The sequence below is a fragment of the Ailuropoda melanoleuca genome, chromosome 11 (assembly GCF_002007445.2).
Source record: "Ailuropoda melanoleuca isolate Jingjing chromosome 11, ASM200744v2, whole genome shotgun sequence".
NCBI lineage: Eukaryota > Metazoa > Chordata > Mammalia > Carnivora > Ursidae > Ailuropoda > Ailuropoda melanoleuca.
Genome location: NC_048228.1, coordinates 39,923,157 through 39,948,156, shown reverse-complemented (window position 1 = coordinate 39,948,156; position 25,000 = coordinate 39,923,157). Strand labels below are relative to the sequence as shown.

General features: G+C 40.2%; 1 protein-coding gene across 2 annotated transcripts in view; it reads left to right on the top strand.

Moving 5' to 3' along the window:
- The window catches only part of HERC5 (HECT and RLD domain containing E3 ubiquitin protein ligase 5), a 40,557-nt gene extending 22,440 nt beyond the window's left edge, over window positions 1-18,117 (top strand). For both annotated transcript variants that reach the window (XM_034671531.1, XM_034671530.1), the window contains 10 exons: window positions 3,883-3,996; window positions 5,087-5,197; window positions 6,662-6,832; window positions 9,442-9,585; window positions 10,398-10,564; window positions 13,942-14,008; window positions 14,911-14,981; window positions 16,423-16,606; window positions 16,694-16,796; window positions 17,843-18,117. In XM_034671531.1, the coding sequence (XP_034527422.1) occupies window positions 3,883-3,996; window positions 5,087-5,197; window positions 6,662-6,832; window positions 9,442-9,585; window positions 10,398-10,564; window positions 13,942-14,008; window positions 14,911-14,981; window positions 16,423-16,606; window positions 16,694-16,796; window positions 17,843-18,048 (1,338 nt within the window). In that variant the 3' untranslated portion in view covers window positions 18,049-18,117. The remainder of the gene's footprint in view (window positions 1-3,882; window positions 3,997-5,086; window positions 5,198-6,661; window positions 6,833-9,441; window positions 9,586-10,397; window positions 10,565-13,941; window positions 14,009-14,910; window positions 14,982-16,422; window positions 16,607-16,693; window positions 16,797-17,842) is intronic.
- Window positions 18,118-25,000: the final 6,883 nt, after the last annotated feature.

Genomic DNA, 25,000 nt, shown 5'->3' with positions numbered 1-25,000 from the left:
TAATGACAGGGGAGGCCAGGTTTAATTAGAAATTTCAGACTCTGCACTGAGAGGTGGAGACTCAGACAGAGGGCTTCCCAAATCCTTTGCCTTTTTTCCTACCTTGGTTTTGTCCCACTGGGGGTGTCATGCACCCATATGTGGACACCTCAGCCCATATGTGTCTGTATTCCATCCTTGCCTCCACAGTAGCCGCACCTTAGCCGTGTCTGGAGCCCTAGAGCCTAGGGGTGTGCTCACCTCCAATACAGTCCACTCTTCTAGAGAGCACGCAGGGAAGAGGCCTGCACATGTGGTCAGGCCCCCTTGGCCCTGCAGGCTCCTTAGTTTTACTTTTTTGAGAAGAGGATTGGCTGGAGAAGGCCAGGCAAGGACGTGTAAATAAATCATGGACCTGGAGCAGAGGCTACTCTTAACCCAGGTCTAAGGGGAGTATTGATTTTAGCTTTACCTTTTACAATTTGGTGTTTAATCCAATTGGAAATTTATTTTTTATTATTTTCCATGTGAAAACAATTGCCTAGCACCACTTAATTGAAATTCTCTCCCTTCCCTCCTGATAGGCAATGCAAAAAAAAAAAAAAATCTTGGAAATTTGAAGTTGCATTGAATCTGTATTTCACTTCGGGGAGAACTAACATCTTTACTATTGTGCGTCTTTATGGTGTCTATTTCTTCCATTTATTAGATAGTCTTTAAAGTCTTGAGATAAAATTTTGTTATTTTAGTATGGAAGCCTAGGATATGTTTAATTAAATCTATTCCACCACATTTAACTTTTTAAAGATTTTTGTAGATGGTATCTTTTAAAAATTATATCTCTTATTTGTAGGACTGTGTTGATTAATTTTCACATTATATCTAGTAATTTACCTGTACATTATTTTGCATTTCCTAGGCAGGTAATCATCTTTAAAAAAATAATGTTTGGTTTTTTTTAAATTCATACACATTTTATTACTTTCCTTTTCCGTGTTGCACTGGCTAAGCCTTCCTCTACAATGTTGAATAGAAGTGTTGGTGATAGTAGGTTCCTTATCTTATTTGTGATTTTATTTATTTATTTTAGATTTTTATTTATTTATTTGACAGCACAAGCAGGGGGAGTGGCAGAGGGAGAGGGAGAATCAGGCTCCCCGCTGAGCAGGACTTTATCCTAGGACCCTGGGATCATGACCTGAGCCAAAGGCAGACGCTTAACCGACTGAGCCACCCAGGAACTCCAATTTATTTATTTTTAAAGATGTTATTTTACTATGAAGTAATCTCTGCACCCAGTGTAGGGCTTGAACTCTCAACTGCAAGATCAAGAATCACATGCTCCATAGACTGAGCCAGTCAGATGACCCTTGTTTGTTATTTTATTTTTTTTAATTTAATTAATGAATTAATTTTTATTTAAATTCAGTTAACATATAGTGTATTATTAGTTTCAGAGGTAGAGTTCAGTGATTCATCAGTCTTCTGTAACACCCAGTGCTCATTGCATCACGTGCCCTCCTTAATGCCCATCACCCAGTTACCCCATCCCCCCACCCCTCTCCCCTCCAGCAACCCTCCGTTATTTGTGACTTTAAAGGAAAATTTTGAATATCACTATTAAACAGAATGTTTACTGTAGGGTTTTTGAAAAAAATCCATACAGGTAAAGGAGTTCCTAAATTGTTAAACATTTTAAATCCACACAAATATTGACTCCCTCCTTTCCTATTGAAATTCCAGTTATTTATATGTTTGACTTTCTCACCCTGTCTTCCGTGTCTCTTCAGGTTTCTGTCATATTCTCCATCTCTGTGTGATTGCATCCCATTCTGAACGACTTCTTCAGCCATATCTTTCTGTCCATGAAATCTCTTAGTGATTTCTGTCTGTTAATAAAACTGCCCTTTGAGTTTTTATTCCAGGTATTATGTTTTCCACTTCTAGAAGTTCCCATTGTTTCTTTGAAATTTCTTTTTCTTGGTCATTATTTATGATATCTTCATCTTTTATTTTCAGGCTTCCCTTTTGCTTATTTAAATCTATATGCATTATACCTCTGGTATCTGAAGTATTTACAGGTCAGCGTTGCCCTCTCTTGCTTTTGCTGAATCTTCCTCATAGTGCCTTCATTACCATATTTTGTGACGTGTGTGTGTGTGTGTGTGTGTGTGTGTGTGTGTGTGACATTTTCCTTGGAACATTATCTTTTGGAATTCTTTGAGGGCTGTGTTTCTCTAGGGAGGATTTGCTTCTGCCAGATTCCCGGAGAAACCACCTCAGTTAAGTACTATGTTAAATTAAATTCTTTGCTTGAAGCTCTTTAGATCTCTGTTGTGGTCTGAATGTGGCATGTGAATTTTCAGGAAAGTGCTTTTGTGATTGCAAATTCTGTAGGTGACATTTTTTCCTGCACCTTGGCACCATTTTAACTAGCTGCAGTGGGCTTGGGGTCAAGGTGCGGGGGTGGGCTGTTCATTTCTAGTTTACCCTCACTCTGATGGTTTAGCCCTTTGGGATCCCAGATTTATGAGGTGGCGTTCTGTTATTGGCCCCATAATTTGAACAGAACAGAAGGTTTGTCTCCTTCCCCAAAACCCCAACCATTGCAAACTGAAGTTAAGGTTCACCAGGTTTGGCAAATACTCAAGGCAAATGCCACCTTCACCTCGTTTTTGATGTGATTATTTCATATCTACTTACAATGTTGGTGTTGCATTAAAAATATTTGTTTACACTTTATCCTGTATTTCTGGTTGTTTTCAGCAAATCAAGATACCTAATCTGCCATACTGTTTAAAAAAAGAGAGAATTCTGCCATACTGCTGAAAAGCAGTGCCCATCTTTGGCTATTTTTAAAGGTTTTATACAAAAGAGAAAGATGAATAAAAAAAATAATTTGGGCTTTGAAAAATTGAGAGATTTACTGAAGAGCTCGGGGAAAGTACATTCTAATGAGCTTTTTCCACTTACAAAAAAAAGGAACCTGAGAAATACTGAAGCAGCAACAAAAATCCTGAAGGGATCCTGTTTTATCCTTTGACTCTAAGCGTGGCATTAGATTATTTGTCAAGCTCTCTCCCCAACCTCAGAAGGGAGACCACAGGAGGCTGCAAGGATAAAACACCCACTTTTTCCATAACTGGGGATGTGCAAGGCTGAGATCAGCAGGGTCCAGAGGACCGTATCACAGGGTCGAAACAGCTTCGTGATGTTCTGGGTGGTGGTACTGGGAGATTTGGATCATTTGGGGTCTGGGCCAGGGTTAGTAAGAATATTCTAGGTGAATGGAAGCCAAGAGGGGCTTTTAGAGGACCTCTTGAGAATGAGTCATTTGGGCCAGGACTGCCCATCCATGTCAAGCGCTGATGGTCACTCATGTCTGAAACATGCAGCATCGTTACCAGTGTCTTCGCTGACTGACAGCACTGTTGCACGGTGTCCATGTGCATGCCATGGTATCCCTGGTCGTCGGGGGATGGAAGGCTGGAAAACACCCCCACAGTTTAGGAGGGGAATGTTCCACACATGCCTTACCAGAGGGGGACATCTGTAAATGGTGTATTTTTAAGCTCTGAAGAATATGACAGGAGATATTGGGCCCCAGAGTACTTTGGATTCATTTTGCACTGTATTTTTCTTTGGACCTAAAATTCTTTAAAGCTTTTCTATGAATTAAAAGTAGGAGTTTATCATCATATCATCAGTTTCTGCTATTAAATCATAAATATTCTTATGTTCCTGAAAATTTGGGGCTTTGCCAGTAAAGGAATTGGATAGACCTTTATTCTGGTCATTGAAAGAGTATTTAATTTGCTATTTATGCTGATAATCTAATTAATAGCCATAAAGCAGAATTGTCTTTATATATAAAATTTTCTCACGGGCCGTATTTTATTAAAGGTAAACCAGGCTGTGTGTCAACTGCCTGAAAATATTTTCAAAATAAACGAGCTTACGCACTGGCTTGATTTTTATGGGGATGCATATAGAAGGTCTGCTTGGAAAATTAACTCCGTAAGTATGGCATGTTTATTATTTATTTGTTTTGTAAGATTTTATTTTTTTAAAGTAATCTCTACACCCAGTATGGGGCTCCAACTCACAACCCCCAAGATCAAGTGTTGCACGCTCCACTGACTAAGCCAGCCAGGTGCCCCGGTTATGGTATGTTCAAAGGGGGAAGTTGATCGTTGGTGAGTTAATAAAGGTATTCGTGCCATTACTTTGTGCATGGGTTTCCAAATGGCCTTGCACCCTGCAAAATTGCTCAGTAGAAATAACAGGGCTTATAGGAAAAGTGATATAGACCCCTCAAAACCAATGCAGTTTTGTAGCCAGAGAAAAGTGGTGACTACCTTAGATTGCTTGACTCCACCAGGCAAGCAGCTTGTGGAGAGTGCCATGAGAATATGAAAATGCACCAGACAAAAGGGTAGAAATCTGTTCACACGCTAACGAGAGGATTGGTAGTACTGAGACAACATGGATGCAAGTGGGACTCTCTTGGGTGGGTATACAGGGCAGCAGGACTCACAGGAGCAGGCAGAATGGGGTTGCAACTTTGGGGGTGGCTCTGGGTGTATCCTTTTTTTATTTTCTTAAATTAAAGCTAAAGGGCTGTCGCTGCCAGTTCAGCAGCTGACCTGAGATTGTTTTTCCTTCTTTCTAAAGGTTGTAATTCTGGTCCTAGCACATCGACCCTTGACTGGCAGAAATCCTGTATGAGCTCATCAGCTATCCATGTTATGGCACTCCCCTCTTTACTAAATGCTTCTGAACTAATTGACATTTCAGAAGTATACATTGTGGCAGAGCAAACTCTTTGGGAAAGCGTCTAGAGTTTATAATTGCTAAATTAAATGAGCACTAAAAAATACGAGCTTTAATTTTTTCTTTTAAATACTAGGTTTACATACCTTTCATTGATACATTCAAAACATTTTCTTAGAATTTTAGGTATCTAAGTACTACTGACCAGCAGTTTGGATTGCTTCGGCTGGGAGAACTGAGACCTTAGAATATCAAGGATTTTAGGCTATGAGCTAGGGTGTAAGATTTCTCTGTTCTTTCCATTTGTCACAATTCTTGTCATTTCCATTTTTAGGACGCTTCATTTGACACTCAGTATCCTGTCATATTCAGTCATTTTCCGTTTATCTTCAATATTCTGTCGAAAATCAAACTACTGTATGCAGATTCACTTCTAAAAATACAGGTATGTATGCCTATTTCTTTGTCTTTGTTAACAAATCAGATGATAAATACCTTCTCAAATATACAATATTTTGGGGGTTGATACCATTGAAACCAATGGTTATAACATTCACGGAGCTTAAACTCTAATGAAGGTGGCAAAGACTGTCATAATCTGGATTGGCTTGCCCTTGAGGTGTGTTAGGGCCTCAGTAGTGGAGGAGAGAGCAGCATGGACAGCTGGTGTAGTTTGTAGGGCTTTTACCTTGAGGTTGGGCCCTCTCTACAGGTGTTCTGTGTGGTACTCGAAGAGGCATAGCAGACTTGGGCTTGATTGGGATTAGCAAACCAATATTTCAGGAGCCCAGTCTGATTAAAAAACAGAGCAGTGGGAATAGAGTTGACAGAGGGTTCTTGAAATGTGGACACACATAAATGGCTGGTAGTCTATGGTGCCATGATCAAGGTTTATAAAAAGGATCCTCTTTTCAGTGAACTGTTATCAGATGAATTGGTTCTGTTTGTCGTCATATCCAAAAAGTGATTTTGAACTTAAAACTGGACTGTTGAAAATGCTTCTGGAAATGAAAGTGCCCAAGAGTGTTAGCTCTTATTATCGCTTTTATATATGCATCTGGATATGTATATCTATGAGTAATATCCAAATATATGTTGTAACAGTGGATACTTTTACATAATGCAGTTAACCATTATAAAACAAAATGGGAAATTGATTTATGAATATGACCGTTGTTTAAATATTTAACAAAGGAAAATGAAAGGAAAAAAGAAACAAGAACTTTATTTTCCTTCAACTCTTAAAACTCTTCTCTCCTAATTTTAAACAGGCCTCCAGAAATAATTTTATAGACCCGGTATTTGATTGTTCATTATGCTGAGAGCCTTAGATTTTAATGGTCTCAGATTGCCATTTGGTCAGGTAGACAGTCTGTGTGTATGTGAGTCGGTCTTTCTGTCTCATATATAACTTCTTAGATGATCTGTGCCCTAAAGTCTCTCGTTGGGTTTTCCTCCTAGAACAGGATATCTTTAGAGAGGTCTCTCATGCTTGAAGTTGCCTGCATGCTTGCTTTCTGAACTTTTTTCCAAATGAGGAGGTTATGTTCAGCACACTGCTTCAGTGTTTGCTGATCATTCTCTTATCCTAATGATGGTAATTAGCTTTGGTAACTGAAGTATAAATAATTATGTTTGCAGGATGAAGTGGACCAGCGGAGCCCACAGTTGGTCACCTTCCTGCTTACACTGGTTGGCTCCACAAAACTTTTCATTCCTTAGATGATTCTTCGGCTCTCTGAGGGTGAATGCTGAATGTATAGCTTCTTTCCAGTGGCTTATGTAAATAAGGCTCTGTTCATAAATGTTTGTGACAAGCACTCATAATAAATTGAACCAATTTATTCCACTTTATAAATTCCCACTTAGAGCGTATGGTGAAATGAGTGAAACATTTCTGTTTTTCTAGGAGAAAAAATTTAGAGCTTGTATGCAGTTGGCTGGACTTGTGGAACAAGGAGGGTCCGAATTAGCTTTGCTGCCCACTTTCAATCTAACAGTCAGAAGGACTCACTTGATTGAGGATGTTTTGAGTCACCTAAGTCAGTTTGAGAATGAAGATCTGAGGAGGGAGTTAATGGTAAAGTATAATTCTCAATATTTTTGCTGCTGAGAGAAGGAAAACATAAAAGGATGTAACAGTGGGTCTGCCAGAGAAGAAGGAATCTCCCTTTGCCCCAGAGCTTGTCTGTTTTGGAGTTTCCCTGATTCCCCACTTAGCTGTGAATTGCCGGGAATGGCTGTGGGTACTTGGTGCTCTCGGGCTGAGGAGCAGTGGGTGAAAGGATTGTCCTCCCCCAGCCTGGACAGGTAGAAAATCCAGAACTAGCCTTAAGAGGTCCAGTCTTTCCTGAGGCCTGACCCAGCCTGGCCAGTCACCCCCTGGGAAGGGTTCATGAGGTTGACACAGAGGGGACTTGGGGATTTGTTTCTGCTCTCATGCAGGAGCCCAAATTGCTTTGTGGAAAAGAGAACTTCCTCTTTATTGACTCTATAGTTTTTTGAGGGTATTACTGTCGAAATCCCCATGGTCTGAACATAAATGATCTCTGGTTTAGTTATTATATAACTTGTCTTACCAGTACATATTTGACACATAGTAATAATATCTAGTAAATCTGGTGATCGTTTTCCTTGTGCCAAGAATATTGAATGCTTCACAACTACTTGTGTAACCCTTTCAGTGACACTGCATGTAAGGTTCTGTTTTTCCTTCATTTCGCTGAAGTACATAACTATGAGGGGACTTACCCAAGGGCAATACAACAACAAGTATCAGAGCCAGGATTTGGACACAACTCTGAGGCTCCAGACTTTCTACTTAATCACACAAAGATTTTCCTTGATGGTATTTATTAGAGTGTTTTTGATAGACCTGAGTTTGTCATTTACCCTACACAGATTAAAGAATGACTTGACTGAAGTTCAAGACACTGTTTTAAAAGTGTGTTGTGCTGGGTTTGCAGTTAGAGGTGGTATTTCCACGTATTTTTTGCACATAGAAAATTTTTAAAAATCTAACAAACTCATGATGTGAATCTTACCTGTGGTGGCCAGCCAGTCCACTGAGTTATTTTAGTTCCACTTTGACATTTCATTCATCACTTTTAAACATTTAGGTAACATTTGATGAGCAGCCGGCATTTTCCAGACTGTGTGAGGCATTTTGTGAGTGTTTTTCTATTTAATCTTTCTGATAATCTCGTGAGAAAACTGAGGCTCTGTGAGATGAAGGAGCTTGCCCATAGGAAGGAGCAGAGTACGATTTGACACCTGGTCTTTTTTTTTTTTTAATATTTATTTATTTATTTAGAGAGAAAGGGCAGAGGGGAAGGGAGAGGGAGAAAGAATCTCAAGCAGACTCCACACTGAGCAGGGAGCCCGACACGGGGCTCGATCCCAGGACCTTGAGATCATGACCTGAGCCAAATCCAAGAGTTGGACGCTTACCCGACTGAGCCACCCAGGCGCCCTGACGCCTGGTCTTACAAAGATTTTGAATAATTGAGGGTTGAAGCTTGAATCTGTAGAAAATAGAAGAGGCATTCATCTAATTAAACCAGTAAAAGGAGTTTTTGGGGAAGTGCCAGCGGACTATCCAGAAGGAAGTGTTGAGCAGGCCTTCAGACAGGAGTGTGTGTCAGAGAGAAGATGGAGTGGATAGGAAGGTTAAATGCCTGCAGGTGATAAGTAAAGTTTACAGAGAAATCGAGCATCCAGGGAAAGGAGAAAGGATGGAAGTGCCAGCACAGAACTGTAGGAATTTCTGGTGTTAAAGCAGCAGGAAAAAGAAGAGAGAAATAAAAACCTAATTAATGCTTCAGAAGAGAAAACAAGGGAGAAAAGAGTGTGAAGAAAGAAGAGGTGATCAGAAGTGTAAAATGACGTCATGAAATCAAGGAGAGGGGACATGAGAACAAGTCCTTGGCAGAATTGGGGGTTCACAGGTTCTTGGTCCCCTTGAAGAGAGCATGTAAGTAGGGAAATAGATTTGGAGGTTGGTGCACCTGACTCTCCGGTATTTGGCAACCTAGAGTAGAAGCCAGAGTTGCCTGTATTGGAGACAGTGGTGTTGAGATTTTTTTCTTCTTTTAAGAATTAGGGAGACCTTAACACATTTGTACACCAAAGTGGGGGAGTCCAAGAAGAAAAGACAGGAATGAGCAAGTATTTGAAGGAGCAGAGATGGGATATGATAGAACCATCATAGGAAAGGGTTGGTGTCAGCGGGTACCTTCTCAAGGAGTAAACAACCACGCCAATAGGTGACTTATCTGTGCTCTGGTTTTTCAGCCTTTGAAAATCCACCTGTTTTTTATTTCTTTATGTTTATTTTCATTTTACTTAATATTCCTTATTATATAATAATGATGCCAATTGAAGTCAGCTTAGTAGCTGAAGACATCAGGCTCTGAGACTTGACAGACAGACATAGGATTAAATCTAGGCTGCACCCCTTAGCTGTGTGTGACCTTGGGGAAGTTCATATTTAAATTCTTGAAGCTTCATCACCTCATAGAACTAATGTGAAGATTAAATATGGTAATACAAATAAGATGCTTACCATAGTGCTTACCAGATATTTGAGTCCACAAATAATGTTCGCTTTTAAAATAATTAAATGAGCCTTATTAATAAATAGCAATACAGAGCCCTGGAAGTGATATATTATTTGCTCTGTTTCTTCAGGTTTCATTTAGTGGAGAAATTGGACATGACTCTGGAGGAGTCAAGGTAGAGTTTTTCCACTGTCTGTTTGAGGAGATGACCCGGCCAGAATATGGGATGTTCACGTATCCTGAGGAGGCTTCCTACATGTGGTTTCCCGTCAGGGTGAGTCCTCTCCTCTTTGCTTCTGGTTGTCATGACAGAAAAGGCATGTCACATACCACTGGAAATTAGGTTGTCTAGACAGTTTCATTTTAGGAGAGGACTTATTGATACTTAAATTATGGAAATAACTTTCAGTTTTAATAAGGTGATTAGTTTCTTTAAAACGGAGTCCCCTTTCCCTGCGTTCCCATTTCTGTCCACACAGGAAAATTTAAGCACTGTATATTGATCATTTATAGAATGTATGGATAAAAAGGAACCCTTCCTTTCCCAGGTACCATTTTTTTTTTTGGTTCAGTTCTATTTTTCCCGATGAATTTGAAAATTCGTTTTCAAATTTTCATTTGAAAGGCTGTGAAAAGAAATTGGAGACTTCAGTTTACGAGGATTTGCTGAGCCTAATGTGGTTCTATTAGTGTCCCTGTGGCAGATTTAAACTGACTCAATGACTGCACATAAACCCTCAATATTCTTACCGCAAGCTTGTTTCTTTTAAGATTTTGTTTATTGAGAGAGAGAGAGAGTGCGCCAATGGGGGGAGGGAGAGTGGGAGGGGGAAGACGGAGAATCTCAAGCAGACTCTCCACCGAGCGGGGAGCCTGCCTTGGGCTCCATCCCACGACCCTGAGATCATGACCTGAGCAAAATCAAGAGTCAGACACTTAACCGACTGAGCCACCCAGGGGCCCTGCAACCTTTTTGATTTTAATTTGTGATTTGACTTTGTGAAAGGGAGAAAAGATTTACCTAATACAAATACTCCATTCTACTTGTAAAGATTAAAACACATCAAGTTTTTTTTCTCTTTTCAGCCTAAATTTGAGAAAAAGAGATATTTCTTCTTTGGGGTTCTATGTGGACTTTCCCTATTTAATTTCAATGTTGCCAACATCCCTTTCCCACTGGCCCTGTTTAAGAAACTTTTGAACCAGACGCCATCACTGGAAGACTTAAAAGAACTTAGTCCTGTTTTGGGAAAGTAAGTAAACATAGTTCTTTTTCTAGAACTCTATATAATATGTATTTAGATACAGGCATAACTTGTTTCATTACCTTTTGCTTCACAGATTAATAGTAAAGCTTTGTGGCAACCCTGTGTCAAGCAAGCCATCTTTCCAACAGCATTTGCTCACTTTGTTTCTCTGTGTCACATTTTGGTAATTCTCACAGTGTTCCAAATTTTTCCATTACTATTCTATTTGTTACGGTGATCTGTGGTCAGCAATTACAACTCGCTGAAGCTCAGAGGATGGTGAGCATTAAAGTATTTTTAAATTAAGCTGTGCACATTTTTTTTTAGACATAATGCTGTTGTACACTACTACAGTGTGGTGTGAACATAACTTTTATATGCATGGGGAAACCAAGTAATTCTTCTGAGTTGTCTCTGTTGGGATAATTGTTTTATTGTAGTAGTCTGGAACCAAACCTGCAGTAACAACCCCCCCCCATAGTATTTTCATGTTCAATAGCAACATTCTAGGTACTTGAAGTTAATTATAATTTTGGGAAGAATTATTGGATAATAATTTAACTTTTTCAAATTAAGAGAAATTGATTTTCCCTATGATTGGTCCTTAATGCTTACATTAATCTTTGAACTTTATTTGTGTAGAAACAGTCATGGGCAGAGCCCAGGTTATACCCTGGTGTGAAATCTGCAAGTGGTGTTTATTTTAAATCTCGTTTCATATCCTCACCTTTAAAGTGAAAACTTACTTCTAAGTTAAAAAGCCAAGCCACCACCTCACAAAGAATATTGGTAATAGAAAGGGGTGATATTCCTGCTGTATAAGGTGTTCCTACACATCCAGAAGAAAAATCGACAAAGTATACGAGAAGGCGACGCACAAAAAAAGTAACAGAATGGCTTCATCTCCCCAGTCCTCAGTGGAATGCATGAAAATCAGAGGCTACTCTGTGCTTCAGATTGACAGTGGTTGTAAATACTGATGCTGTATAGTGTTCACCAGGGTTTGGGAAAAGGTTTGCTCTAATTTCAGGGATTAGTAGTAGACATACGAATTGGTGATTCCTTTTCAGAGAACAGTGTGGTAGTACTTAGCTGAATCAAAAATGTATTTGCTCCTTTGGCCTAGCAGTTCTGCCTCTAGACATTTGGTTTCAGAAATAACACAACCATGCGGGGATTTTTCCATATTAATGTATCTTGTATTACATAGTTCATAATGTATGGAATACCTAAATGTTCTTTAATAAGGGAATTACTTATTTTTGGTATATTTATGCAATGAAATCCTATGTAGATTTTTATTTTATTTTATTGTTTTTGAGAGAGCACGTGAGTTTGGGGCGGGGGGTGGGGCAGAGGGAGAGGGAGAGAATCTCAAGCAGGTTCCTGCAGGGCTCAGTCTCATGACCCTGAGATCATGACCTGAGCTGAAATCAAGAGTCGGATGCTTAATGGACTGAACCACCCAGGTGCTCTGATCCTATTATTATTATCCCCATTTCACAGGTGAGGAAATAAACACAGACAATTTGGGTAACTTGTCTCAGACCCCATAGTGATAGAACCATGAATTGAACACAGTGTGGCTCCACCATCCAACTATTAATCATTATTACTAATTATACTAATAAGATAAGAAGTATCAAAAGCATAGGATTTGGAGAGGAGATAAATTTATTATTTTTTACTAAAACAATGAAAATGACCTAAATAAATAAAGCTTGTGCCTCAGAAGCCTTAATACACATCAACTTAGTAAATGTAAAGATCGTTAAATCTGTATCAGTGTTCCTCACACTTTTAGGTCTTAAGAATTTTTAGAAAGCTGTATTAATTTAGGACAGTGCGATATGGGTGCAGGTTTTCAGTGGAACAAAAGTGAGAGTTCAGACACTGATCCAGGCACCTTTGGAACTTGGATTAGTGGGAACAGGAATCCTGTCAGTTCATGAATATGGGGAAAAGATGAAAGCTGATAGCTTATGCCATGTATAAAAATCAACTTCATGTGGATGAAGGACTTAAATATTAAAAATGCTGAAAATATGGACAAATATTCTTCTCACCTTTGCATTCTTAAGCAAGACATCAAAAGTACCAACATTAAAGGAAAGATTGATACGTCTGACTGCAATAGGATTAAAGAATTGACCTGTTCTTCATGAGATACCTTAACAAAAGGGAAACAATAACCCCTCAAACTGGCATTTGTGACATATTTTGGGGGTGGTAGAAAATGGGCTAGGGGAGGTATCCATACAGGTAGGTATAAGATATTAGCAATATTTTAAGAGGAAGGTTCCTAAGTATTCTTCATAAAAACAGCCATAAATAAGCACATAAGCCATACTTGGACAGATAATGACAAGAGTATCACGAACCAAGTATTATCGTGTATCCGGTATTGTCAGCTGAGTTCCCATCACTCTCCCTCTCCTCACTGACCACCCACCTCCACAAAAACCTACAAATGAATAAAATATGGTCTGTTTATCACAGTTCCATAATAAAAAAATCCAGTGGGGGAATAGTCAGTTTGGATTCCACCTTCTTCCAGAGGCGTCCCCAGTGACACATCCCTTCAGAAAGAGTTAACCAAGGCTGTACTTGTATGCTCACAGAGTTTCTGCACATAGCTCACCATACTGTAGGTGAGGCTTCCATCAGTATATCTTATCTACAAGTCTCAGAGTTCATTGACAGTAATGTCTAAACTTTAGTCTCTTAATGCCTGCCACACTGGGAGCTTACTAGATATTCATTGAATGAATACATGAGAGAATGAGCAAATACCATGAGACACATGACTTTAAAAAATATGTCTGAAATACCATAGGACTAAAGGATGGAGATATAAAAAGACTGGCTGCTCTCCGTGCTGATATAACCTATATTCTCACAGATGCCTTGAAACAGTTAAGGTAGTTGAATTTCACATCTCTCTAAGCCTGACGATATTGGGACAGTAGATACAGAGAAGGTCCCTTGACCTTCTCATTCCTTAGATTTCCTAAGTGATACCTGATATCTAAAAGGAGATTATTTGTTCTGTACGTACAGTTCAAAAGCTTAAATAAAGGTAACACCAATGTGAATGAGTTTCAGTATCAGTAAATGCATTATCAGTCGTTTTTGGTAGAAACCTACAATCACTGGGTAAAGGAAGGTAGGATGAAGGGAAGAGAGGTGGCAGAATTGCAAATACTCAAAAACGTCACGCTTGTAGTTGAGGTCTGGCTATCAGTACACAGAGAAATGGGCATTGTTAACTAATCTGACCTCCCACCTTCAGAATAGTCGCGCATCTGACATTTATTTTAGATGATGTATCTAGTGATCGTGATTATTGACTTTTAAAAAAAATAAAATTATTTGTTCCTTAGGAGTTTACAAACGCTTCTGGATGATGAAGGCGATGACTTTGGAGAAGTATTTTATATCTATTTTAATGTGAGTAATGATAAGAACCAGATTATGGATCAGTTTTAATGTGATTAATCCTTTACATATTTATCTAGACATGTTACTCTTTAATAAAAGGACAAACTTCTAAATTAGCGCGAAAGGGTTTTTTTCCTCGAGCTGGGCATATCAGTTAGATTTTACTATGTTAACAAAGAACACCTAAACTTAGTGGCTTAAAACAAACACAGTTATTGACTTTCTGGACTGGGTCGACTTGGCTGGGCTGGATGGTTTACACTGGGCTTGCTCATGTACCCAGTCATTGGCTGGTTTATAGTGTGGGCTGGAACAGTTTTTCTGTCCTAGGGGTCTCTTATGCTGCAGTAGGCTAGTTGAGGTGTCTTTATAGGATGGTCTCAGGATTACAAAGAGTGGGAAGAGATGGCAAGCCTCAGCATGTAAGCTGCTGGTTAAGCTTTCACTTTCGGCAGATCACATTGGCCAGTGGACCTCACATGGTCACACCCAGATTCAAGGGCTGGAGAACGGGATTCCTCCTCTTGATTGGGGGCGGGGGTGGAGGGGCAGGCAGCTATTGCAAAGTCATACTGCAAAGGGCCTTGAATACCAGGCTGGGAAGAATTTGTGGCCATTTTTGCAAATCTACCATACTAGGTCTATACTGTATAAAGTGACTACTGAGATGTGCAATTTGCCAAATTTTTTCCAGTATGATAAAAAAAATAATTCAGGTTTTGTAAAAATGCATTTTTCATTCTGCATGATAAGGTGATATTTTATCTGCACATTATTTGCTAGTTTTTATCACTAAAAGGTGTACTTTTACAAAGTCTTGAGAACAGAGGTATGCTTCAAAGTGTTTTTGTTGATAATAGGTTGTTTCAGATTATGTTGGAGATACTATCTGAATTTATTTGTGGTTACAGGTGCATTGGGACAAAAATGATATAGACTTAATTCCTAATGGAAGTTGCGTCATTGTTGACCAGACTAACAAGTAGGTACAGAGAAGTGAAATATTTGTTTTGTTTATATACTCTTTATTTCACTGGGCTCTAAAAATGTCTTACAGTTCTTACCAATTAATCGTTTTTTTAGTAAGGCAGAGAGTTGGTGTATATTGTGTGTATGTGTGTGTGTCTCCTGGAGTTTATATTTGGGTAGAGAAGGAAATAGCTTTCTCAGAGAGGCCTTCCCTGATCTCCTGTCTAGGTTTATACCACCAACTTCCCTCTCTATCCCCTTACCCTGTTTTACCTTTTCTTTTCATATCACACATTACGTACCTTTAGGATTTACCTGCTTCTTTACTTCATCATGGTGCATCTGGTACCTAGAATAGTCTCCAGTGTGCCGGGTCTGTGGCAGGCACTTAGTATTTGTTAATATTATTACATGTTACTGTGTTGTCTTGAGTTCTCAGCCCCTTATAGGATGCCATTTTAAAGCCACAGTTTGGGATGAGAGAACATTCCATTGATAGTTGGTCAGAGTGGCAGAGAGACACCACCAAGTGAGGATTCTGGTGTAAGCCAGCTATTTTTCTTTCATCTTTTAATCTTTATTTTTTTAAAAAAGAACTTTGTATTGAAGTGTGACATACAGAAAAGTACACAAATAAGTATACAGATCAAGAAATAGAACATTTCCAGCTCTAACTAGTATATTTTACGAATACTCCAGTTTATCTATAATATTTCTCATAGACATAATGAAGTTCTCTGCCTCTTAACAATTACTTTTAGCCTGGGCGCTTCCCCTGAATCGGCAAATGGCCCAAAGGGGAAAAGCTGCAAGTAAAATTCCAGGCTCACTTTCACAGGGCTTCCCTTCTCTAAGCTCTTAGTAGTTCAGAGGCCTCTTGCATCTAACTCAGATTTGGAAGCCTGGAGCTAGATGTGCTTTTGTAGATTATCTGGCTTTTTCTAGTTCTTCTCGCTGGGAGTACTTGGGGGAAGCTACCCCATCATAGCTCAAAGTAGAGATCCCTTCTGTATTTGTGCTTAGCCACAGAGACTAATATTAATTACTGTCATACATTCAGACAGTATGGTAGACCATAAAGTAAAATAGGAAACCTTCCCCATCTCCCAAGCTTATTCCCCAGAGCACTCTCAGCAGGTCAGGTTTTACTGTTCCAGACTTTCTCTTTTCTAATCTGTGTACTTTCTCTTAACTGTATGGCCTTGAGGAATTACATTAACTTCACCAAAAACTTCTGTTTCTTTACTAAAATGTCATAAGAATCTGCCCTGGGAGTTGTATGAAGGCTAAATTAGATAATATATGAAAAATAGCCATATGGACATGGGACACACTGAGTTGTTAGGTGTTCTAGTTCTCATTTTATTTTTGGCCTTCTCCCACCTTCCCCACCCCGCTGCCAGTTTCCTTCAGGGTACTGCAGTAAGCTGAAATCATTTTTTGTTTCATTAAAGGAGAGACTATGTGTCTAAGTGTGTCAGTTACATCTTCAACATCTCTGTGAAGGCGCTTTATGAAGAATTCCAAAGAGGGTTTTACAAAGTGTGTGACAAGGATATTATTGAATTTTTCCATCCGGAAGAACTAAAGGATGTGATTATTGGAAATACAGATTATGACTGGGAAACATTTGAGAAGGTATATCATAAAGGCCTAAAGTTTGAATTTGAATTTCTTTTTTTTTTTCCTGAATACATTTTTTTTTTTTGGTATTTTTTTCTCTAGAATGCACATTATGAAGAAGGATATGATAATTCGCATCCCACCATAGTGATGTTTTGGAAGGCTTTACACAAATTGACTTTGGAGGAAAAGAAAAAGTTCCTTGGTAGGTATTCTATCAGGAGTAGATCTAGAATCTTACGTCTTTTTTATGGGATAAGAAAACCTTGTTTGTCATAGGCACCATTTGCCACAAATCCTAGTGTAAGAGCCACTCCAAGTCCGTTTGGATATTCTCTGTGCCAGGCTGTGCGGACCTAACAAATGTTAATGTAGGTCTGCCTTCCTGTGATTTCTGCCCTGCCTGTTGCTTTCAGATGTCCCGTCAGTTCTTCATCCAAGTTAGATATTTAGTCTGCTTCCTGTATTTGTGACTCAGGCACTGTGGATTAGCCATATTTTACAATGTCATTGTCTCCAATCCTTTTTACTTCCCCTTCCACATTTTGATCTCAGTTTCATGCTTATTCTGTTGTTTACCTGCAACTTTGCGTAATGACTGTCTCTCTCTTTTCTTGCAAAATTTCCATACTTATTTTTGAGAAACACTTATCTTCTCCTTTTTGTGGATAACACATATGGTGGAAGGTACTCGGACTTCTCCAGAAGCCCAGCCTGACTTTCCAGTCTTACCTTAACAGGAAATTATTTCAGCCAAACAGTTCCCTCATCTGTACATTCTTGAGCTCACTTTGTGCTCTCCCATCTCCGGGCTTTCTCTGAAGCTCCTTGTCCTGCCTCAAACCCTCACCCCCCTCCACGTTGCCACTCTAAACCTTCCCTAAACCTTCCCTTTCTTAAAGGTCCAGCTTAATTCTGAGCTCTGGGAAGTCTCCCCAGTCATTCCAGCCTGATTCTCTCTCCCTGCTGTGAACCACACACATCATTTTCATTCGGAAGCACTTAATTCCGTGGCGCCTTATCTGGCTATCTTACACCCTTTTGTTTTTCCCTTGCTAGTTGTCTTTTTCTGCACAAAAATCTAATCTTTCCACCCAGACTGTAAGCTGCTTGAGGAGGGACAGTGTGTCAGTCCCTGATGCACTCTCTGCACGTGGCCCTCAGTAAATCTTTTTGAATAAACATATGTTTTTTCCTATGTAAGTCTTGGTCTCTGGGGAGAAGATCACTCAATTTTATTCTTCTTTTTAGTGTTTCTTACAGGAACTGACAGAATTCAAGTAAAAGGTTTAAAGAACATGAAAATAACATTTTGCTGTCCTGAAAATGTGAATGAAAAAGATCCCATAAGAGCACAGACGTGTATTAGTGTCCTCTACCTTCCCAAATATTCTACAATGGAAAGGGTGGAAGAAGCACTTCAAGTAGCCATCAACAACAGCAGAGGCTTTGGCTGACCCGGCCTCACGTTCTTTACCGCTTTTCGGAAATATTTTCAAAAATAAAATTAAGAACTCAAAAATTGATGTGAATGTCCTGCTGACTATTCATTGTGTTTACCTGCTCTTTTAGAATGTGGTTTTGCATGTGAGATGTTTTGATAATGATCTAGACGGGGCTGTTAAAAAGAAGGTGACCCCAGGGGCGCCTGGGTAGCACAGCGGTTAAGCATCTGCCTTTGGCTCAGAGCGTGATCCCGGCGTTATGGGATCGAGCCCCACATCAGGCTCTTCTGCTATGAGCCTGCTTCTTCCTCTCCCACTCCCCCTGCTTGTGTTCCCACTCTCGCTGGCTGTCTCTATCTCTGTCGAATAAATAAATAAAATCTAAATAAAAAAAAAAAAAGGTGACCCCAAAACACAGTGTATTAAAGAGGGCCGAATTTTTTCTCTCATAAACGTCTGGGCTGAGGTGGTGCTTCTCCTATTCCCTCTGCTCTAATAAAAGTCATAAATGCCTTTCTTGTTGGAAATGTCCATGGAAACTGCCCATTTCTGTCCTAAATCTTCCATATGGCATTTGAAACCGTCGCCTACTTTCTTCTCAGAACTGTCATGAACTAGTAGACCTGTGGCTTTCTTTTCCTTGGATTCTTTCCCATTTCCTTTGCTTGTGTTTCTTACACTCCCCTGACCTCCGGTGCTGGTGTTCTGTGTTCTCACTCTGCACACCCCGGCAGCTCCATAGCTCCGCCCCGTTTTCACGTGCTGCTGCCCAATCTTCCTGCTGTGTGACCTACAGGAACTGGTAGATTCCAGCCCCAGCCATTTTTTATCTAGTCTGTCTCCCTGCATATCCCTTGGCTCCTTAATCTCGGCACGTCTAAGAAGAAAATGATGGCTTTTCCTGTATTCCACAGCTTAGGGTAGTTCCACCAGGACTTCCCTTCTTTCTCTATACTCCACACATTCAATCAATCAGGTCCTGACAATTCTTGTATCTAGATGAACACTGCCCCACAGAACTTTCTGTGAGACTGGAAACCACACCCCCTTCCCCGTATTGCACTGTTCAATAAGGTAGACTTACGCTATAAGGTTTGGTCTTTAAAGAATTGTGAAGAGAGAAAACTTAATTTTAATTGTCGGTGGGAAAAACAGCCTGGAGTTGTGCTGCCCAGTATGTGGCTATTTAATTAAAATTAAATAGGGGCGCCTGGGTGGCTCAGTAAGTTAAGCATCTGACTTCGGCTCAGGGTCCTGGGATGGAGCCCCGAGTTGGACACCCCACTCAGCAGGGAGTCTGCCTCTCCCTCTGCCCCTCCCCCTATGTGTGATCTGTCTCTGAAATAAAATCGTAAAAATAAATAGAATTAAATAAAACTAAGATTCAGTTCTCAGTCACTACCCAAATTTCAAGGGCTCAATATCTGCATGTGATTAGTGGCTACTGCCTAAGTGCAATAGGAGCACTTGGCACTGACAGGTCCCAACCTACAAACCCCTATAGTTTTCCATGTGCTTTTTTCCTTGGAAGAAGATCCACAATGTGATAAAGTGGCACAAATCAAAATGATTTGAAATAAGTCCTATTTCATTAACATTGTCATCAGATCCTTCTAGGCATGCCCCCCGTGCAGCCCCAGGCCGCTCTCCCACCAGTGCCCTGCATACATAGTGTATTTCATTCTAGTCATCTATAACTATCTCAATTTCCTGAACAGGCCACAGTCTCTCCTGTGTTTTTATTCATGCATTTTCTTCTGCCTGGAACCTTCTCGTCACCCCTGTCCCCCCACCCTTCCTCACCTCCTCTTTTCAGTTCTGCCTCCAACTCTGGGTTCTTCCTTCTTGTTTCTCAGGATTCACTTAATCTACTATGGCTGGCTAGTAGGTGCCATGCTAATAAATCTTTGTGGAATATGGCTTCCTAGCCCAGCATTTCACAAGTGCCGTCTTTTCTGGGTACAATCCTCATTCTGGTTCCTTCCAAGGGCTTAGGTGCCAGTGGTTCCTCATATGACTTAGCCACGAGTGCCACCTAGTGGCAAATGTGGAAGATAGCAATCACCTCCAAATGGAGCATTTCAGTAAGGGAAAAACTTGGAGAAGAAGAAAGGACTTTCTCCCCACAGCTATACTCAGTAGTGAGAATCTTACTATGGCTTTTGAGGGTGCTAGGTAATTTCATATTTCCTACCTCCCTTAAAACAACCACCAAGTCTGGAAGTAGGTATCATCATTTTCATCTTACAGATCTGGAGTCAAGTTCAGAGAGGCTTCCTTACCCTACTCTGAAGATTGGAAGAAAAGAGGGAGAGAGGTCATGGCAGGTCTGTTTTTGTTCAGAGTGGGAAATTCTCACTTTGAAAGCTGAAGGAAGGATCTTATTCACAAGAGGGGTAAAGGCGATCCTTGTCAGTGACGCAGATGACACTAAGGAAGATAATCTTAAGAGGTTTTAAGGAGGCAAGAGATCTCGTCATTGTGAAGTCAGCTAATTTCTGAGGAGTGGGGAAGAGTCCCAGTTAGTGTAAGAATGAGATAGTATTTTTTTTTCTAAGATTTTATTTATTTATTTATTTGACACAGAGAGAGAGAGAGGAGCACACACAAGCAGGGGTAGCAGCAGAGGGAGAGAAAGAAGCAGACTCTCTGCTGAGCAGAGAACCCAGTGCGGGGCTCTATCCCAGGACCCTGGGATCATGACCCGAGCCAAAGGCAGATGCTTAACTGACTGAGCCACCCAGGCACCCCAATAAGATAGTAGTTCTTGTGGTGAGCTTACAGCTGGAGGTGGTGGGGTCAATGCCATGGTGTATGTAGCATGAGCTCTGTTATGGGAAGCTAGTGAAGGAGAGTCCCCGTAATTAGACATTTAGATACTACTTGTTCATTGTTAAATTTCATAACAGCTTTATTGATATATTATTCACATAGGATACAATTCAGCCAAGTGAAGTGTACAACTGAATGGATTTAGTATATTTACAGAAGTGTGCAACCATTGCCACAATCAATTTTATTTCATTTTTTTAATAATTTTTTTTTCAAGGATGGTCATTTGTTTACTCATCCAGGTAGCACAGCAAATATTTGTTGAGTTTGCAACACTGGCCAGATATTACATCAGGAACTGCAGTGTAATACTGACCGCGTTACAAGGGGTCTCTGCCCTCACTGGGCTTACAGTCTACTAAGGAGTATAAACAAATACACAGCGACTGAAACTCAGCCAAGGCCTGTGAGGGAAGCCCGGGACACTGGGGGAGATACGCTCCTGTGACTTTCACCATTGCACTTGGGTGCTGGCTTCATCTGTTCTGGCTTCTGCAAGGACTTTGCTCCTGTAACTCCACCCCCTCTCTCCTGCATCATCAATAGCTCCCTTTGAACCGAATCTTTCCCATCAGCCTACAGACATGTTGTCACATTTCTGTTAAATGTTGGCTCATCCTCACCCTTCTCCAGACATACGCACTCACATCCAGCCTCGTGGAGTGACGTAGCACTTACATTCTGACAACTCTCAAATTTACATCTATGGTGCACCCCACTTCTCTGAACACAAAGTCTAATTACTTAAGTCAGCAGCTCTTAAAAAATCTAACAGGCATCCCAAACTTAACTTTCCAAAATATTCCCTGATTTCTCTACCAACCTCACCCAACCTGCACCCCTACTCACTGAGTTACTCAGGGAATAACCTGGGAATCACACTTGTTACCTCTCTTTGCATCCTTCCCACAGGCAATCTAACAGCACATCTCTTGGTTAATACCAAAATATATCCCAAATCTGCCCACAGTCTGCTATCTCCACTGTGACTATTCTAGCCCAAATCACTCTCATTTCTGGCCTGCATCCGTCCTCACCACAATCAATTTTAGAACACCCTAAACATTGTGCCCATTAGCTGTAACTCCACAATGTCCTCAGCCATATGCACTCACTAATCTACTTTGTTTCTATAGATTTGTCTATTGTGGACATTTCATGTAAATGAGATCAAACAATACACTATTTTTAAAAACCAGCTTCTTTCATTTAGCATGTTTTCAAAGTCCATCCATGTTGTAGCATGTATCAATACTTCATTCCATATTTATTGCTGAATAATATTTCATTATATTTATGCCACATTCTACATATCCATTCATCAGTTGACGGACGGTTGTGTTGTTTTGCACTTTTTGGCTATTATGAATGATGCTGCTATGAACATCGTGAAACTGCTGGGTTGTATGGTAACTCTGTGTTTAACATTTTGAGGGACTGCCAGCTGTCTTCCAAAGAAGCTGTATCATTTTATATTCTCACCAGCAGCGTAAGAGGGCCTGAGAAATATTTAAAATCTGCAGATCTGTTCCCTATTTTTATTTATTTATTTATTGCTACTGTATTTTTAAATTGAATTATAATTGACTTAGCAGATCTTTTCTTAAGAGTGCTAGTGAGGGGCACTAGTCAGGTGACTCAGTTAAGCATCTGACTCTTGATTTCGGCTCAGGTCATGATCTCAGGATCCTGGGATTGAGCCCCACGTCAGGCTCCACACTCATTGGGGAGTCTGCTCGGGGATTTCTCTCCTGTCCTTCCCCCTGCTTGCGCATGTGCGCAAGTGCTCTTTCTCACTCTTTCTCAAATAAATCTTTAAAAAGAAAAGTGCTAGTGAAGTATAGAAACATTACATCCAGGTAGCTCTGTTCCTTTTGTGCCATTATTGTCATGGGCATTATGTCTACATGTTACAAACTCAACAATACTTGGTTATAATTATCACTGTATACAATTTAATGCCTCTTCAAGGAACCGAGAAGAAAGGAGAACAAGGATGTATTGGTAGTATTAGTTACGTTAACCTTGTTTACCTTTTCTGGTTCTTTTCATTAGTTCCTATGAATTCAAGTCACCATCTGGTGTCATTTCTTTACTCCAGGTCGGCTTCGCTCCCACCTACTTCCTTTGTGCTGCTAATGGCAAATATGATAGAGACCCCAAAATACAATTTATACATATTGTTTTCTACAAATTGCTCTGCAAATCTGTTAAGCCGAGAGGAAATATGCAATTACACTGTCTTTTACAGTTACATAATTACCTTTATTCTGCTGGTGGCCTGCACCTCCCGGGAAGATGCCATAACCTTCAGGTAGGAGTTGGGAGAAGAGAGCTCCCAGTCTTGGCGGCATGCTCCTGGAGTGGATCGCTCCACTGAGAGCAGGAAGAAAGATGTGGGTGGGGTTCAAATGCCACTGCAACGTGCAGCACTTACTGAGTTGTAGATTTTCTTGGATGTTTCCTCATGTGGCGGTATGCCCTTGGGACAATTTCCAGGGACTCTGGTTGTTTTGTTCACCAGTCGGGGTTGTTTGACAAAGGGCTTTCATGTGTCAAGTTTGGCTTGCCCTCACCATTTTATGAGAGCAGCAGGGAAAGGATTTCTAGCCGTATAGATGAAGCTCAGAGACAAGTAACTTGCCCAGAGTTATAAAGCTTGTCAGAACCATGCTTTCAGTCTTTCAGGAAATACGTGCCTGCTCCGTGCTAAGCACCAAATTAAAAATGTTGAAGAGTTTACTGTCTAGACAGGAGACAGAAAACAGGCAATTATGGTACAAGTTCAAGTGCTAAAATAGAGATGAAATAGATGGTGCTTTAGGAAACCAGAAGAACGGCATCAGGCTTGAGCAGGAATTTGAATCTGAGCATTTTGATTCCTAATTCTGTTTTTCTTATAAATAGAAAGGATGAGTTTTCTTGAAGTGGTTAAGAAGGCAGACAGAAGCCACAGTGGCAGACAGTTTCAGCTTCGGTTCGCTTATCGCTGTTGCCCTGGGTAAATCACTTCAATCCCTCTGGGCTTCAGTTTCCCCACCTGTAAAATGCGGAATATTGCCCACCTGACCTCTTAGGTTATAAAAGATTATATGTAATATGCTTAGAACTGGAGCTAGTGTACCGTTTGCAGCATACAAGTGATTGTCAAATAAATTCTATTTGTGAAAGGATAGAGTTAATGCTGAACTCCCCCAGGGTGTGCTTATCAGTTTCCTCAAAAATGATAAAATGCTTAGCTTGCAGAAGTTGAAATTGACTTTTTAGCGTATAGTGCTCGTTTTATCAGCAAAATCATTTCATTTACACTGACCACAGTGAGATTCAGGGTAAATTAAAAAGAACAAGGGGCACCTGGCTGGCTCAGTTGGTGGAGCATGCGACTTCTGATCCCAGGGTTGTGAGTTCGAGGCCCATGTTGGGTGTATAGATTACTTAAAAAACTAAAATCTTTAGGGGCAGCCTGCGTGGCTCATTTGGTTGAGCGTCCGACTCTTGGTTTTTGCTCAGGTCATGATCTCGGGGTGGTGAGATGGAGCCCGATCCCTACATTGGATTCCATATTCAGCAGGTACTCTGCTTGAGATTTTCTCTCCCTCTGCCCTTCCCCTGCTCACTCGCTCTCTCTCTAAAATAAATAAATAAATAAATAAATAAATAAATAAATAAATAAATAAATATTTTTTAAACAGCAATAGCTCCCTTTCAGGAAATGATAGGAACTTCTATAATCAGGTTATTTGTATGTTGCCATGTGATGATTTTTTTATTTAAGTGTAGTTGGCCCACAATGTTACATTGGTTTCAGCTGTACACAGTGATTGGGCAACTCTCTACATAGTGCTAAGCTCACCACAAATGTAGCTACCATCTATCACTTTATAATGCTATTGTGATACCATTGACCATTTCCCTATGGACCTTTTATTTCCATAACTTATTCCGTAACTGGAAGCCTGTACCTCCCACTCCCCTTCACCTTTTTGCCCGTTCCCCCTACCCCTCCCCTCTGGCAACCATCAGTTTGTTCTCTGTATTTGCATCTATTTCTGCTTTTTGATTTTTAGATTCCACATGTAAGTGAAATCATATGGTATTTGTCTTTGTCACTTAGCATTAATATCAAGTTCCA